The sequence below is a fragment of the Pleuronectes platessa genome, chromosome 17, assembly GCF_947347685.1.
Source record: "Pleuronectes platessa chromosome 17, fPlePla1.1, whole genome shotgun sequence".
Lineage (NCBI taxonomy): Eukaryota > Metazoa > Chordata > Actinopteri > Pleuronectiformes > Pleuronectidae > Pleuronectes > Pleuronectes platessa.
In genome coordinates this window covers 10,302,333-10,319,813 of record NC_070642.1, presented here as the reverse complement: position 1 = coordinate 10,319,813, position 17,481 = coordinate 10,302,333, and the positions used below count along the sequence as shown (strand labels likewise).

At 42.8% G+C, this 17,481-nt stretch overlaps 1 protein-coding gene across 2 annotated transcripts; it reads right to left on the bottom strand.

Moving 5' to 3' along the window:
• Window positions 1–516: 516 nt before the first annotated feature.
• On the bottom strand, window positions 517–16,643 carry LOC128460112 (bromo adjacent homology domain-containing 1 protein). 2 transcript variants are annotated; one of them, XM_053445152.1, is made up of 7 exons: window positions 16,100–16,643; window positions 10,417–12,207; window positions 9,183–9,541; window positions 8,546–8,705; window positions 8,324–8,403; window positions 6,905–6,996; window positions 517–6,563 (listed from the first exon to the last, which is right to left on the bottom strand). In XM_053445152.1, exons 2-7 carry the CDS (start codon window positions 12,185–12,187, stop codon window positions 6,374–6,376), a joined length of 2,652 nt encoding a protein of 883 aa, XP_053301127.1. In that variant the 5' UTR covers window positions 12,188–12,207; window positions 16,100–16,643; the 3' UTR covers window positions 517–6,373. The 2 variants fall into 2 exon arrangements, with proteins under 2 accessions (XP_053301127.1, XP_053301128.1); XM_053445153.1 differs by lacking the exon at window positions 16,100–16,643 and having other exon boundaries at window positions 10,417–13,704.
• Window positions 16,644–17,481: the final 838 nt, after the last annotated feature.

Below are 17,481 nucleotides of genomic sequence, written 5' to 3'. Positions count from 1 at the left end.
GTTGCATGAGGTCTGAACAACGGACGAAGGCCACAGAGAGATAACAATTCTGCTGACAGAGGAGAAGAGACAGGGAATCGTGGGAGTAAGACAGGAGAGTTCAAATCAATCTGCACACTGTAGCCTCAACATTTACAGATAACCAGCCAGTGTATTGGTCCTTGTTACTACCTGGATACAGAGGTCACAGAGGTCACAGACAGTCTGACCCTGACCCCTGCATATAGTCTCACTACTGACCTCCTGTGGGTATTGTACTTAATAACAGCTGGTCGCTTAAGAAATTTCATTGATTTCCTTTAGAACACATGCAATGAGAACAGTTTTAATACAGTATGATGTTATATAGAGATAGTTGATACATACACTGAAGCTAGCTCCACTGCAAAATAATATCTAACCTGTTGGTAAAGGTCCTTCAAAGAGAAATAGGTGACCTTTAAAAATACTTGAAGCAATGTTGGAACAAGTTGACAGTTCATGTTTAAAGGAAGAGAAAAAAAAAGACAGACACAATTTTCACAAAGGACTTAAAATTTATAAATATTCTTTGAATGGAACATTAAATCAGAGGGCTGTTATAATTCTTCCAACAAAAAAAAAATCCAAGCAATTTTCAGAGAGCATGACAAAGTGACAATATTCTGATACACACATTGCTTCTCTACTCCAAAAATATCTAGACTCTTTACTGTATATCCCCCATTTTGTCCAGGTATATATCGACAACAAGCATCAGCACAGACACAGAAAGCAGAATCTCATGGGTTGGTCGGGTGCTTTTGTTTGGACCCACTGAGGGAACGTACTTCCTGTCAGGCATCAAAAGAAGGTCACCCAGCGTTTGACCCTGGCCACCAAACCATCTCCTGAGTGACGGCCCTGCCCTGCTGCCATGGCAACAAGGGATGCAGCTGTGTCCATGAAAAGCTGCTGGAAAATTAAGTTACATCAATAATAACATTCAGTCTGGTCCGTGCTTTTAGCAGTGCTGACCAGACTTATGACTACCTCCAGGAAGTTCGCTCTCAGTAGCCAAAAGATAGAAATTCAAGGCCATAGCACGAGGGAGGGAATTGTTGGACAGCATTGGGATGTGGCCATGAGTCACACAGGAATTCCTGCCCTCTAGGGGCCAAATACCATCAATGCACATCTGGGAGAAAGGCAGCGGTGGCCAGCTGATGAGGACAGAGGGAGAAGCTGGTCAGTAGATCCTTAATTTGATCTACTCATTAAGTATATAAAAAATCCTAAATTCAATCTCAGCCCACTGCTAAACCTCCTCATTTTAATGACTTCCATAAGGGGCTGAAGGGAAATTATTTGTGTGAAGGAAGATACATCTTAAATTTGATAAAAAAAATAACTTCCATAGCCACATCAATGTGTAGTTTAGACCCTTTCTTTTTTGGCCGCTACGAAAACTTGACTTAAATTTATGCACAAAACTATTTAAAATATAATTACGAAACAAATGAAAGCTAAAACACCCTCTCCTGCTCTCACAAATAAAGCCTATCCTTGTCCCTTATTCCTGACTCAAATTGAAAATATAATATTGAGCTAAATTCAGAGAAGTTAAACAAGGATGTTAAGTCATTGTCAATTTAATGACTTCAATGAGAAGGGAGATTTACTTGTGTTGGGAAGGGGAGATAGATCATATATTTTTTATTAGAGGAGAATTCTACATATTTATCTTTGTCCCTTCCTTTTGGGGAACCTAAAAAATGGCTTTCAATTGAAAAAATATAATTATGTAACAAAGGGAAGTTTAGTCACCCTCTCTTACTCCACAAAAATAATACAGACTGCACTTGCTGAGCAAAAATAAAGATTAAAACTTCTTCTGACTGCATCATCCTCCGTACTAATTTCCCCACAGTCCCAACATTGGGCTTAACTTAGAAAAGTAAACTAGACCTGGAGGTCAGAGGACGTCCCGTCCTGTCTCAGGTGTACCGTTGCCCTGATAGGACAAACTGATAAAAGCTCAGGTGACCACGTTGCCACTGAATTCTCCCAACTGTTGCACTAAAGGTCGGTCAAGTTGAGCAGGAGAGCTTGAAGTCCCAGAGGCCTCAGGTCAGTATCTCAAACAGGGAATCTGATCAAATGTTCAATTTGTGTCGACTTCTGCTCTCCTGTCTGTCAGAGCGTGATATGGGTCTGGCCTTCACCCCCCGACAGCAAAACGATGTAAACAACATTTACATCTCCGTTGACAACCACCGGGCAAATCATTTAATCTCTAAACTCATAAATTACAAATAAACAGAAATCATTTCAATCCTGGAGAACAAAGAAACACGATATAGTTCATCGATTAGACACAATATTTCCAAATAAGTTAAATTGAAATCTTAATATATTGTACTGTTTACTCCATTTAAATATTTTTTTTCTTACTTTAAATATAACTATTACAGATCTTGCAAAAATACTACGCTGTGCATTGGCTGTCTGCTTGTTTTAAAGAGTGCCCAGTGCTTCCTGGATTCAGATATGTACACTTCAATAGAAATTGGCTGGAAGGGAATTTACCTCACTGCTTTTTATCTACAGCCTCAGATTATACCACGGCATCGGCTCCCTTCGTTCTGCTCTTCTTTTTCCATTTGGTCAAATCTCAATTAACGCTCTGATGATTTTAAAACTAATTTGTTATACAGAAATAAATAATAATGCATATTCTTTTCTTGATCTTTTTTTAAGTTCACTTTCCAAAAATAGCAAGTCTAAAAATATATTGCATATGCCATCTTAAGAAATCGACATAATAAAATATTCTTAATAAGGAGAAATTGTAAAGTAGGAGAATATATATATATATATATATTACTTCTTTGAAGAATCTGGGCTTTTTAATAGAAACCAAGAAAAAACAACCTATTGAGCAGGATTTGATTTTGGGATCTGTGTTCGGAGTCATGCTGCTCGAATAGAGAGAAAGTTAAAGATGGCTTTAAAGTGTTGGAAACGTTTACTGCTCGTCCAATAACGTTGAAATTCAGGGCATTTGCTGTGCAGTAAAGCAATCGGGTAATCGTTATTTGTTTAAAGGTACACACACTCCGACTCTATTTGCTGAGTGACAGTAAAACACTTGCAGGTTCAAAAGGCAATGAAAGAGCTGCGGTGTGAAAAAGCCGCCACGACTCAAATAAGTATAAAGCCCACCCCGACCCCCACCCCACCCTTCAATCCAAACACACGTCTAAACATGGTGCTATGTTTATCCCATAGGCTGTGCATAAAGATGGATGACATGACAGCTCCCCAAATGTTACGCCAAAGTATCTTGCATGTCCTCTAGTGGTGGGCTGCAGTATAGGTCATACACCCCTCCTTCTCCATGTTAGTGAATGAATCAAACTAAAAAAGTCAAATAAATTAAGTTCATGATTGTTTCTGTAAAATTAGGTAGTTCTTTGTTCATTTCCCCAGTAAATTTGGTTTTAATTTGTTCTTCAATGCTATAAAAAGGGGGTGAAACGTCATGATTGGCAGCTGAGTATGACTAGCGATAGGTCGAACATGTGTATCTGCAGGCTCTCGCTACCACAGCTCCATTCCCTGATTGCTACCCCAAATGACATCATCAGCACAAAATGGCAGCGCTCATATTCAAGATATTTTGGCTTCGTTTGTGGATGGCGGGAGAAAGAGGAGACGTGTCATCTATCTTTATCTACAGTTTGAGTCAGGCCTCATCCAGATCCCTTCCTGAAACCTCAGCACATCAACAGTGAGGATACATAATACATACATACATATATATATTGTATATTTATATAAGTATGTCAGAGCTGATTTTTAAAAAATCTAATGGAATGACTAGTAATATACATATACTGTATATGTATACTGTTTATATTCCATGGGATTCAACAGGTTGTGCATCAGGTAACATGACAAACACACTGGCCAACTCCTCTACTGGTGAAATCATCAAAATATACAGTTTGCACTGACAAAAGCAGCCATGACATCGTTACCATTTCCTTCTCTACAAAACACACACACACAGACCCACGCACACAAACACACATACGCACATTGATAATGATAAACAGTATGTTTCCCCAGGACGATGTTAGTAGCTAGAACAAAAAGAAAAAAAGAATGTTTGTTGTAATTAAGGAATGGATTAGTGCAATATAATAAGGGAACGAGGGCAGAGGTGCTGAAGAGAGGAAGAAGTGCGAGGGAGGAGACGGGGACTCTGGCTTTTGTGACATCCTTTGGTTTGTCTTTTGGGAAAGAGGAGGAGGAGGAGAAGGAGGAGGAGGAAGAAAAATCCGTATGGGTGTAGAATTAGAATAGACATTTCCCGGGTGTTGTGGCACTTCAGGACGCAGGTGAGCAGCTAGAGCAAAGCAGGTCGACAACATGAAAAGTGCACTGGGTTTCTAACCAGTGTAGAGCTGCAACGATCAGTCGATAGATGTCTAATTTATCCACTAGTATTTTGATGATCTAATCTTCATTGAAGCCATTTCAAACTTTTTATGACACAGGCCATTTTGCACGAGTTTGATGCAATTTATCAACAAAACCATGAACAGATGATGAAAATGCTTGTTAGTTGCAGCCCTAAACTAGTGCATTTTCATGCCACGGCTGTCAATTGATCGGCAGCAAAATCCTACTTCTCGGGACAAAAGTAAATCCAATCTACCACTTCCTTATCGTATGTGGTGAGACTAGCTGCCTAATGTTCTACCTGCAAGTCATAAGGCAAGTCACAGGGAACAGCACATGTGAAAAAATATGACAATAAAAGAAAAGCAATGAACGATGGCCCTCCTCTTAATAAGCCTCTACAGGGCAGAGGAGGGTCTTGAATCTTTAACAAGGGCTCTCTCTCTCCCCGTCGAATCCTCTAAGATCCTATTTGGAACAAAGGCTTCTTCAAACAAGGGCTGTGGCTGAGAAGAAACATAAGTCTGAGGATCAACTGTGGTTTTGTCATAGGCACAGTTTGGACTTCAAGGTTGGTGGTTCACAAGATAAATCTAGGGGAAATGTAGTGTGTACAACATGAAAACGAAAATAATAATCAGAATACCAGCAGGTTAACTTTCATAACCTGGCTAATAGGCCCAATGAGCTATGTAATATTGCAAGAATTCACATAGAAACCGAACTTGCAACACGCCCAAGAGCACACAGTTTGCTGTCATGCACAATAAAGCATAAGACTGTAACTCCCTTTCTGCGGAGAACTGTGTGCTCATCAAGGAGCGCTGCACGTGGTTCTACGATGAAAGGTGCAGCAAGGAGAAAGTAGATATCTTTTATGTTATTGTGAGTGTGTATAAAGATTTTGGTTCATTAGGAGACTGTGGCTGGATAAATTTGACTATGGCGGGTGGCCACAGTCTAAGCTAATCACGGGAAACACTGGTATTATTTTAAAACCCCTGAATCACCCCAAACTGTGCCTGTGGTAATAGTTGAGTGTGTTTTCATTAGTAGAATCATTTTAGAGCCATAACCCCAGGTTTAAGAAACTTTAATCTAGAGTTGAGTTTGGTAAGTAAAGGTATTTCTCTTCAGGTAATTTAGTTTGAGAGGAGCGTCACTCAGGATGAAAATGTCAGTGTCGGTGAACTGAATCACAAATTACAGAGGACGGTAGACGAGAGAGAGAGAGAGACCCACTTCCTCTAAAGCTGCTTGTTTGGTTTGATTGCCTGAAAGCCTCCTAAAAAAGCATCACACACACCCACATTTATCCATTTATCCATACTGACAACCCTCGCTCTGCCACTCTCTCACACTGAGACAAACTCAAATCAGGGGAAATAAGACGACACTCTCCATTAGCTGCTCCTCCACACTGGCTGGTTGAACACCGTTAACATTGAGCTGACAGTGCAGGCTTGTCTTCTCCAGAAGCACCTTAGAGGCAGACCATCCCTGAGCCATTGGTTTACAAATGGAACAAACATGATTGTTGTGCTAAGATGCTTTGGGGGAAATGCGGTCCTGACAGTAGCCAAGTCCAGCCTGGTGTTCAGCATTCCTGGCAGGCAAAGGGGAGGTGGAGACACAACCTTTTATGTAACCTCAGAGTGCTGTGGAAGCCAAAAAATCCAAGCTGATGGACGAAAAGTGCCCTCCTCACTGTTCCGAAGCAGGAAATATCAGTGCCCTGACAGAGACAGATTCATCTATCACATAGTAACCCCCCTCTGTAGTTCACTAAAGGGATCTGTGCTTCTTCAAAACACTATTTGCATCAACAACCCAACCCCATTATCCCCCTTCCCTCTGACCGCGAGGTCCCCAGCAGAAAAGACCAGGGTGATTGCTCCTTCGGGACTTTCTGATTAATTCATAGATGCGACAAACCCTCTTCCCTCTACTGCAGGTTCTTCAGGATGCGTCCGAAGCGGAAGTCGTAGACGTGCCGGCAGAGATACACCAGCTCGGGGTCAACGTCTGTGGGCACACAGCGGTGGGAGGGGGGGGCAAAGTCCGGGCGGCAGGGCACCATGCTGGTGCTGCCAGATGGCGCGCCTTCGGCACGCCGCTTCACCAAGGCACAATATCTAGGAAAAGGAACGGAAACAGGAAAAAAAATCAACAGGTGACATTTAAAATCAAATATGTCCTCATGTTAGTATTATCTGAAGAGTACAATCAACAGAACTCGAAACAGATACGTGGAAATGATTTCTAAGCAAATGTTCATGGCCCAGTGTTCCCCTTAAATTCCTTAACAGTTGCAGTATCACCTATGTGTGATATGAAAGTCAGAAAAACTGGCTTCTGCATATCTCAGATGCTGAGGTGTTGATTAAAAGGAAAGACTTCTGAACAGACTTTCTGCTGACATATATTGCTGTGAGTGTGAGCATGTGTGTGTGAGTGTGAGCGTGAGAGTACTTACCTACAGTACTGGGCTAGTGGGAGAACATAGCATCTGTCTTCTATGCAGGCCACACTATTTTCATCCTGATGCCGAGAGGCAAAAATCTCATTCTGAAAACAACAGTGGGTGGACAGTGTCACATCAATACAAGTGTTTACTCTTGTGCGAGCTGAAGGCTGAAGAAATGACAAGGTTTTTTTTTACTATTGTGGGCACAGACAGTCATAATAGTTCATGCAGAATAGGACTGTTTCAGTGTGTTTCTACACTTTGAGCCGAGATAAAATGCAAACACATAACATACGCTGTAAACATGAAAAGTGTTTCACTGGGAACACTTTCTCTTTTCTTATTCTGTTTGACTGAGGCAGAGGTATCATCATTGTGCTTACGCTAAAGACTTAACCAACTATCGACAGTTTCAGGTCTGTGAGAGAAAGATAATGATGTCTCCTGCAGCAGTCGGCGTCTAAATATTTGCGCTTAGACAAGCAATTCTGTTCAGCTCCTAGCACAAAGTTTTCTGACATATCAGGACATTATCCCTAGCTTATAAATAAATAATTTATAATCACAAAATTTTAACAAAGCAGATAAATAAATATTTAATACAAGTCATGCAATCGACAGTACTTGCTCTGATCTGAGAGAAAAATATTTTCGGGCAAACTAAAATAAATAACATTTCAAATTAAAAACCATAATGTGAACGCAAAGGGACGGTATTTGTCTTAAACTGATTATTATCAAACTTACTAAACAGACCATAGAATTCAATGTCTTTTCCCCCTGTCTTTCACAGTTTCCATGACCTTTGATCTTTAACCATAAAAATCCAATCATCTTTTATCTTCTGATGCTTTTGCCAAATTTGAAAAGAAATTCCCTTGAGGTTTTCCTGAAATATTGTATTCATGGGAAGTAATGGATGACACACACAGAAAACCAATAAAACTAAATGCCTCCAGCCACAGCTGGAATGAAAATTACACTGTGAAATAAAATCATAGTAATTTAACATTAAAAAAGCTGCAAATGAATACAAATAACTTGCAGCATAATCTGCTTTAGTGAGAGAATAAGGAAAAACATTCTGAAAAATGTAAATTATAACCAATTATTTCAAAATGTTATGTTTAGGTTATAAATAAAGTCTTCAAATGGATGTTTTTTTCCATATTGTCTTACTTTTCAAATCAATATTACACCTTTGGGTCTCTATAAAGTCCTGCGAAAGCATTATGGTAATTAACTGAATTATATTAAATGTGACAATACTTTAATACTTAACACGTAGCAGTTTCAAACTTAATTACAGGTATTTTTGTTTAAGAGGGCACACACAGTTTTTATGTAAGATGTGGCTGTTTTCCTGCTGAACTGTAATTTAACCAGCGGGAAAAATGGAGTCTTTGCTCTGCTCTATTCTAGCCTCACCTCACAGTGTGCGCTGGGATCTCGGCCTCCCTGGGTGTGCTCAGGTCGGTAGTACCAGAAAAGACTCATCATCAGCTCTCCTGAGGCAGCGAGTTGAGATGAACAAAGAAACACACAGAGGTTAGAGGTAAACAAACCTTGGCCAGATACAAGTTCAACCATCCATCCATGCTCAAAAACCATCACATCTTAAATGATCTGCCCCCTTCTCTTCTCCTTTACCTGTTTTGGGGTCCTCCCACAGCGCTGATATCTTGGCAACATATGGGAGGGATTTCTTCCTGGGGCCCGATCGTAGCAGCACTGTGTCTCTGACATGTATCACTTCACCGTCCCTCTCCACTCCTTCATAACACTGCCGTAGGGCCGTCTCATCCTCCCCCTGCGACAGACGCATACACAACGAAAAGGACCCATATAATTATCTTTATAGGGAAAATGTATTTCTTGAGTTCACGGTTACCTTTCACCTCCAAATTTAAACCAGCTCCTACTTGTGCCTAATTGAATGTTTGTGTCAAATTTGAAGATATTCCCTCAAGGTGTTACTGAGATATCGCATTCACTTTAATGGGATGGATGGACAACTGAAAAAATTATGCCTCCAGCAACGGCTTTTGCTGATGCAGAGGCATAACAAAATAATGTGTCACACAAAGCTGTTTGGTCAAAACACAATTATCTTCTCCCACATGAGCTGATTTCTTTTTTGCCAGGCAGCTGTGTGGATGCTGAGTTTTCTACTAACAGGGTGATATCAGGTAACGGTATACAAGAGAGTGAGAGAGACAACAAGACAAGAGGCTCTCTAATAGTAGCTCATCTTAGTTGTACACAGACACATTGCCAAATAACGTACCGCAATGAAGACATCCCTCTCAGTGGGCATTCCAACAGTCCGCCAGCCGTTGGTGGCACGTCTTCGGCTGATTTTCTTATGTTTGGTGCTGGTCCAACTTGGCAAAGGTGATGACTGTTTCTGAGGCAGCCGTGTTCGACCTATGGATAGAGAGTCGTTGGAGGGCTTGGTGCTCTGTGAGCATTCCCTGGCCAGCTTTAACCTGGCCTGGGGCTGGTCGCGCCCAGACAGGGGGCTCAGCAGGTGGGGTTTAGTCTGGGTGGAAGTGGGCACACTGGAGAGAGGGCAGCTGGAGATGGGCATGGATGGGGATACCAGAAGGGAGGAGCTGTGGTCACCCTGAGGGGAGGCGTAACCCTCTGGAAAGGTAAAAGATTAAAATAAGACTTAAGACATACGGCAAGAAATGCATTACCACTCTCCACTCTGTTGACAAATCACTTTTTGCACATAATGGCAGCATAAATGGGAATTAGGGCACAAATCCTTTGATTTTCAAAAGGTGCTGAGCATAACTGATCGTGGTCTGGAATGGTGGGCCGAGCAAAGAAGATCAAAATATAGTTAATGGCGATAATGCACATTGACGTTGTTAGCCAAACGTCTATAAACTGAACGAAGAAGAAGACCAGTAGCTAATAGTGGTTAACAAAATTAAGTTGATTTTATTGCTGCTATTCAGCAACGGTTACACTAACTTTAAAATGGCAAAAATATATAATTGACCTAAAAAATAACCTGCTTCTCTTATCTTATTCATCAGTCCCTTATATGTGTACTGTATGAACACATTATATATTAGCCTCTTTATCAAAAACATCTGAGCCAGAGCCTAGAGCTATGGACAACAAAAAAGGCAACAACAAAATGAGATATTCACACTTGTTCGACAACATTACTTGCTCTAGGCACATTCAACAACAAAGGAATCTTAAGTTCTGCAAGTAATATCTAAATCCAAGCATAACACAAGGATAAGGGTTTCTTTGATAATAGCAGCTGTACAAAGAGGGCTTACGGTGAGTGAATCAAAGAGGAAAAATAACAATGAATTTGCCATAATTTTGGGAAAAAACTAAACCTGCTCCACATCTTACTGAAAAATGCTACTTGCGGCAGCAGCAACACTCATGGGATAATTGGTCATCATAGTACAATTTACTGAAGTTAGACAAATCTTGTTGAATTGGTCAGTACAGATAGTGTTTTTCTTTTGTAGGTCGCATAAGCTCACCTGTTTTGATGCTGTGTGTACATCCAGTGCATCCTGTGCTGAAAGAGCAACCCCGGCTGGTGACGGGAGGCATGGCTCTGTATGTGTAGCCATTGATCCCACAGGCATCACCATAACAGGGTGAAGCCACAGAGTTACAGTAGGCAGGGTGGGCCTGCCCTGAGCCGTGGGACATCCGTGAACCCAGTAGCTTGGAGCCAGTCATCCGGTTAGGGCACAGACTGGATGGGGAAAAGTTCAGAGGTCGCGGTGCCAGGGATTGTGATGTTGTTCCAGTGTGTGTCGGGTGGGCAATGTGGACGTAGTAGCTGGAGAAGCAGTGGTCAGCGGTGCAGAGGCAGGGGTGGGGGCTGAGGGTCAGGGCTGTGTGTGGATGGGAATGGGTCAGGGACGGTGAGGTTACGAGGCACTCGCGCTTCACAGGGGTCATGGCTGTGTTAAGAGGCTGTTCATCTGATTCTCGATAGGGCTGCTGATCCAGAAAGAAGGCCAAACGGTGGCAGTATTCTACTGAGCCCTCTGGTGGACAGCAGTAGTATGGGCTCAGTTCAGTTTCCAGCGGCTCCTCCTTCACTTGTTTTAGTGGGTATGCTAGCATGCTGCGTGACTGGTAGCCGGGTTTGGTCAGTCTGTGTGTGCAGTTGCTTGTTTCCCACTCAACTTTGGGCTCAAAGTCCACCTTCTCCTTGCAGGCTGTGCAACCGCTGTGTGGGGAGGGGGCCTTCTTCCCCTTCTGCTTTTGTGATCGCCCTTTGTGTTTGTGTTTGACTCTGGAGTCCTGTATTGGGGTTGAGACTGCAGCCGGAGCCTTGCAGTCTGACGTGATAGTAGCTGTGGGTGCAGCCTTTAATCTCTGTTTACTGGTAGCAGAGGAGCTGGTTAACTTCAGCAGGGCTGCGGCATTGAGTCCAGCCAATCGTCTGGGGGCGGGAGCATCGAGACTCTCCTGACTCATCTCCCTGCGCTCATCAGCACGACTGACTTTGGCCCTCTTGACTGGCTTAGAGCTTTGGCACAGTTCTCGTCTGTGAGATGAGGAGACTTTACTGATGTTACCTCGTGAGGCCTTCAGACCTCCGGGGACACTTCTGGTTGGATCTGCATCTGAGGAACCCCCTCCATTTGTGGGTTCTATCTGTCTCCTGGCCTGTTTGGCGGCTGGCTGAAGGTCAGAAGCCCTTTCAAGCAGTAGACTGTTCACTGCCTCAGCATTGAGAGAGGCCAGCCGGCGCTTGCGTGGTTGTAAGACATTAATACCCTCCCCATGACTTGAGCTAACTGACTTTGATTTATTTTTTGGTGAACTCTTTGACTGTCTTCTTTCATTGCGTTTCCCTTTTTTGGGTTTACTTTTGAGGGCTGAATGTCGGCGTGCATTGTTTCCTTTCCTTTCTTCAGAACTCTCTTTTTCACGTATGCTTTCCTCCAATCGGGTGAGGAGGACGTGGCAGCTGAGCCCCTCCTCACCTGAACCCCCAGCCCGCCCTCTCAAGGGATACAACTTCCTGTCCAATTTTTTGTCACGCCGTCGGTCGAGTTTCCGGTTCTGATCAGATTTTTCTCTTCTCCCTCTCTTACGAGTCATCTTCTTGCCCATTTCTTTCCCTTGTTTGGTGACGTCAATTATCTTCATTGTCCTTCCAAATCGGAGTGAGCGCTCAGGCCCAGTGCCGCCCATAGTGCCACCATGTGGCCCAGGAGGACAGTTGTCCCACCACTCAGCAGTACTGCGGCTCTGCCTGAGGGAACCCTTCTGCCTTGCGTGAGTCATCACATGCTTCTCCTGGGGGCCTAGAGATAAGAGACCAGAAGTGGTTAAAACTCAGTTTGTCCTCGTTTCACCATGTCCGAGCAATGCTCACAAACTGCAGAACAACAACCAGTAATCTATAAAGAACTTCAATTCACAATCAAGGCTGTTAATTAGATCCATAGAGATGTGATTCAGTATTAACCATTAACATTTTATAACATCTATGGAAAGTTTTGTTTCTTATTATCACGCAGAAGATCTTACTTTTTTTGAATTTTCATTACTTAAAATTAAATAAAGCAGAACGTTTTTTTGATGTGTGGAAATAAGTGAGGCACAAAGAACATGAAAACAGGATTTAACCAAAAAGACACAAACATAACTAAGAAAATGATCTACCTAAGCCTTTAGTTTAGATATAAATAGACAGCAACTTCTGATTCAATAAAGAAGCCTAATGAGGAGTAAATTCAGCTGAATGCTTTGTAATCAATAACTCCAGCTATTATACACCTGTTTCCTCTCATTACACTGTGCTTGTGTGGCCGTTTTATGTTGAATGGAAGAATCTGATACACTCTGTCATTCATTCACTGCGCTTGATGCCTTATCACCCGATGTGCACCCAGCATGTAAATCAAACCTTGTTAAGGCCAATTGTTTCGTCTGAAATATTGACTCCGACAGGAAAACGGCTAAAAGGATTCACTACAGCAACCAACTCCACTGAGTAAAATAAGACAAAATAAACAAGCTGACTAAAAGCCCATTTAAACCAAGCCCACTTTGTACCTGTAATTTCATGGCATCGAATGACTCATTATCTCTATGTTACACAGAGGAATAGGATCTCTTGCATACATCTTCAGCATGTTAGAGCATAAATATTCCCAAAGCTCATTGTAAAATCATTTAGTAATTAAATGTACAACCATCCGCAGATAATTAGCTTGGGAGTTTTTTCATGGGAAAAAAGGGAAAAAAAACAAAGAATTTAAGTTAGAGCTGTGTATTTCTATAGTGAAGATCACAAGGAGTTATTATCTCCCTGATGAGAAGGAGAAACTTGTTTAGACTAAGATCTGCATTCAAAACTGTGCTTACACTGCCGCTCCCGAGAGAAAACCCCAAATAGAACTATATTTTCTATCATTCAACATTCATTTTCTAAATCAAACTGTTCTTTTCCAAACTCACAAGACTACCAATCTCCCATCCAATAATTAGCTATAAAATTTTGGCTAATTAATACGGTTCATGAAATCGCCTCTTAAAGAGTATTGACATGCATATTTACAGCAGTGCTTTCTAATCTCTAAAAGACTGCATTTGGGAGGTTTTTCCTCAATGGAGCTTGAAATATTCAGTCATTATCATAGCTTTTTAATGTTTCCCAATTCTTTCCGTATGCAGTAGCACTTCTGAGTTACGGGACAGGGCATCTGTTCAGACTAGCGTGGCTGTGTACGGCACTGAGAGGCTGGATGCACATTACTCTGCAGTTTAATCACATTCAAGACCGAAGATTTTGGCACAACCGACAACTGGTAGGCAGCCGAACACCGACAAGATGTTTGATTTTGTCTCGTCTGAGGGCTTGTGCATCACAAAGGTGCCATAAGACTCCAATGTGAGTGATCCTGGCAGTAGGGTTTAGCTCTAGGGCTAATGATAATTGAAGCAATTTGAGATTTCTCATTTAGTCTGATTAATTATTTATAAATTGATCAACAACTTAAATAGGAAGAAGCAGCCTTGTGTCTGGATCCACTGCGATTAATACGATGCACTTCACATAACACTAAATACAAGATTTACATGTTAATAATAGCTTCCAGACCTTGAAGCAACCACAAAAATCATCATTATTTGACACTGATCTGCTCGGTGATGTGTGAACCTTCATCTCATCTTAGCTCTGTCACAGAACGCCCAACTCTCGACTGCACTTCACAGAGAAGATCTAATCAGTTTCATGGTGTGACCTTGCCGACTAGGACTGAAATTCAATACCTCAATGGCACCAAAACAATCGGAGGTGTTTCACAATCTAACTCCGCATTTGTATGTTAATTCAAAGTAGTTCTGACATCCCATTCAATATTTCTACACAAAACTGCCCTACTTCAAAAGCCTTGAAACTTAGCTTTTATCGTTCCATAAGAGCATGACGGACAATTTTCCGGCAGCTTTCGTGGGACACTGCTACGAGGTGTGGGAGGGCAAACACCGAAAGAAATAACCTGTAAGATATTATCTCAGGTGGCAGCGCTCTGGTCAAATGGCAATTTGGCTCTTTAGAAACAGCTTGGCCCGGTGATCCTCAGGAAGTAATTTCACGTTTATAGCAAGATCAATGGCCCTGCGCTCTGTCTCTAATTGGTTAGAAAACAGATCATCAGTTCCTCTCTGAGCATCAAGCAGCCGGCTCACCAGGATCATGTTTTATGGTAAGACTTCTTCACACTCATGAGGATACGGTCAAAACAGCAACACAAATTAGTTTAAATAATGACTCTTCAGCATCGGGACACGCAAATTCAATTCAATTTGTCGACAAGCAAAGCCACACAAACACGAATACCAACAACACAAGCATGCATTTGTGGTAACTGGCCATGAATTCTTTAGCCTTTGGTTTGCCAAACTGTGGATTGAGAAGTTATTTTTGAGTAAAGTGCGACATTGGCCTTTTACAGCCGCTGCTCAATACTGCTGGTAAAATTAAAGACAGAATATTATTTTAAAAAGTAGAAAAATCTTCCTTGACACGTGAAAACTTTATAAAAATAAAAAAAACGGAAAAAAACACAGCCTAGCCCTGGTTATTTTAAACCCTTTTTTATCCACTAATAACTTTTTTTATTCTTTGTTTAATGCTGACATCTTTTTGAGCCTCTAAAAATATTTCAAAAGAGACGTCTCTGGGGACCCACCACTCGAGCAATGAAGGGTCACATACAGGTTACTTTTAAAGGATCAAAAACCACTGCATTAGCCAACACATGCACCCCTTCCAGTATAAAACTCAAACTCTGCTACAGCCACAAACACCTCCACACCTGCACCTGCAGTTAATACTCCATCCACTTGTTGTTCTCCCCTCTTTTTACTAATCTTCCTGGGTTTCCATTTGCAGGTGGAGGCGGCACACATCAAAAATAAATAGCCAGCCTGGGTAAAGGGAGCCCATCGGGTCACAGTGAGAGGGCTCTTCTTTTGCATGCTCTGTGTCCCAGCTGCTGACGGGCAGGTTGAACTGGAGGCGTTGGCATGTTGAGGTTTTTTTTCTCTTTTTTTATCAAGAGCAGATAAAAGACGAGAAGAATTTCAAACATTAGCTGGCACGGATTGTTCTTGTTTTCCTCCCAGACTTGCAGCCTTGAGCTTGATCTACATGCATTGAGGTGTCGGGAGGTTTGCATGCATGCACTTTACATCCATACCACATGCATACACATACACGCATGTATAAATGTGGCTGGGGAATACAGTAGGATGGGAAACAGTGCAGCTTGACGTAGCTTGCCCATTTGAAGTAGCCAGCCCAGGCTCTAAATATGGGCTGGAGAGGGGAGGGGGTGGCTACCAGAACACACACACACACACACACACAAATCAAGCAAAAATAAAGGGCAGTCACCCCCCACCCCCTCCTGATCACATTTACTTGACGGATCCCTCATTACCGACACGGCGGCTGTTCGGATCCCCGGTCCTGGTGGCGGAGCCCCGGGAGGACACGGCACGTAGCGGCTGCCCCTGCGATTCGCTTCTGGTGCACGAAGCGGAAAAAAATGGGCTCTGCGCTCCGCTCCTGGACGACTGGGCAGCCGGAGCAACTTCAAACATCCAGGGCCGAAGAGCAGCGAGAAATAATAATAATTTCAAAATAATAAGAAGAAAAGGGAGAATGTCGCCACAACTTACGCGCAGACACGCTTCCCCGTCTCCTGCCCTGCCTCGCCTCGCCTGCCAGCCGGGGAGCCGTCGAACAAATCCGCGGCTCGGGAGGAGGAGGAGGTGCGGGAGAAGAGTCGGACTGGTGCGATGGCAGAGCTCCGTGAACTGGGAGAGCTGGGGAGGAGTGGAGGGAGGACGGTCGGTGGCGCTGCCTGCGAGATGAGTGTGTGTCAGTGTGTGTGCGTGCGCTCTTCCTGGTTGGGCTTCCACCGATCAGTAGGACAAACTTAATCCAGCCTTCCTGCTCGACACCCCGGTCCTCCGCTGACGGACAGGCAGCTGTGTGTTGTGGAGGGCTGCTCGGTCCGCGAGGAACTAAATATTCGCAGTAATCGAGGGAACTTGTCTCCAACACACGGAGCTAGTACATCACGATGGATGTGACTGCCCCCCTCCTCCTCCTCCTCCTCTTCCTCCACCCTTACGACGGCAGCCTCACCCTGTCATTCGACGTGACCGAGCCACGACCAGCCAACCACCGTCACACTCTTCAAACACCGTCCAGAGACGTTCATGTGGAGGTGAACGCCGAGGGAGGCCATTAAAACCGATATCAACAGTGTCCCATGTGGTGAGAGGGACACATGGTTTTTAAATGATCCCCATTGAACAAAGTTCTGACGACTTAATCTGCACTAGACTCAAGTGCAGTTCATAAACAGAAAGTAAGCTGTAAGGGGTTAAAATAATATGCCTAAAAAAAACATTGAAATTCTTTAAACATATCCTGAGAGATTGGGTAGAGCTTATATCTCCGCCAAGGGCCCAACAGTCCCCTTGAATTCTAATCAAGCCACACCAAGTTGTCCAAATTCATTAAATATCAGGCCCCTAAATGTAGCTTATATTTTTTATCTTCAAGATCCATGAACGCTTCCCTGAGAGACTGATGAAAATTTGGAAAAACACCCGATCTTGCAATGTTAAGGAAAGAGATTCCTGTATCTGCCCCATTGTCTTTGCGAAAATGTAATGGATTCTTTCTTGGCCCATCTTCTATCCTTCCACCAAGTTCCGTGGAAATCCATCGAGTAGTTTCTGCCCGATCCTGTTGACAAACCAGTCAACCAACTAATAGGGGTCGAAATATAACCTCCTGAAGGTAACAACACATATCCTAATTTATGTAGCTGACATTCATCATTAAATGGAGAATATATAGAATTAAACTCTTCATAAGCAGCTGGGGTTGGAAAGAAAAATTAACCAATTAGGCTGCAGATCAAGTTCAACATGTTCAGATGGGAGGACGCATGTATTCCCTCTAACTGGCCCAAGAAACACAAGCAAAGCCAATTGTGCATTGTTGGGTTGTCTAACGAAAACACAAGTACTGGCAGAGGCAGATT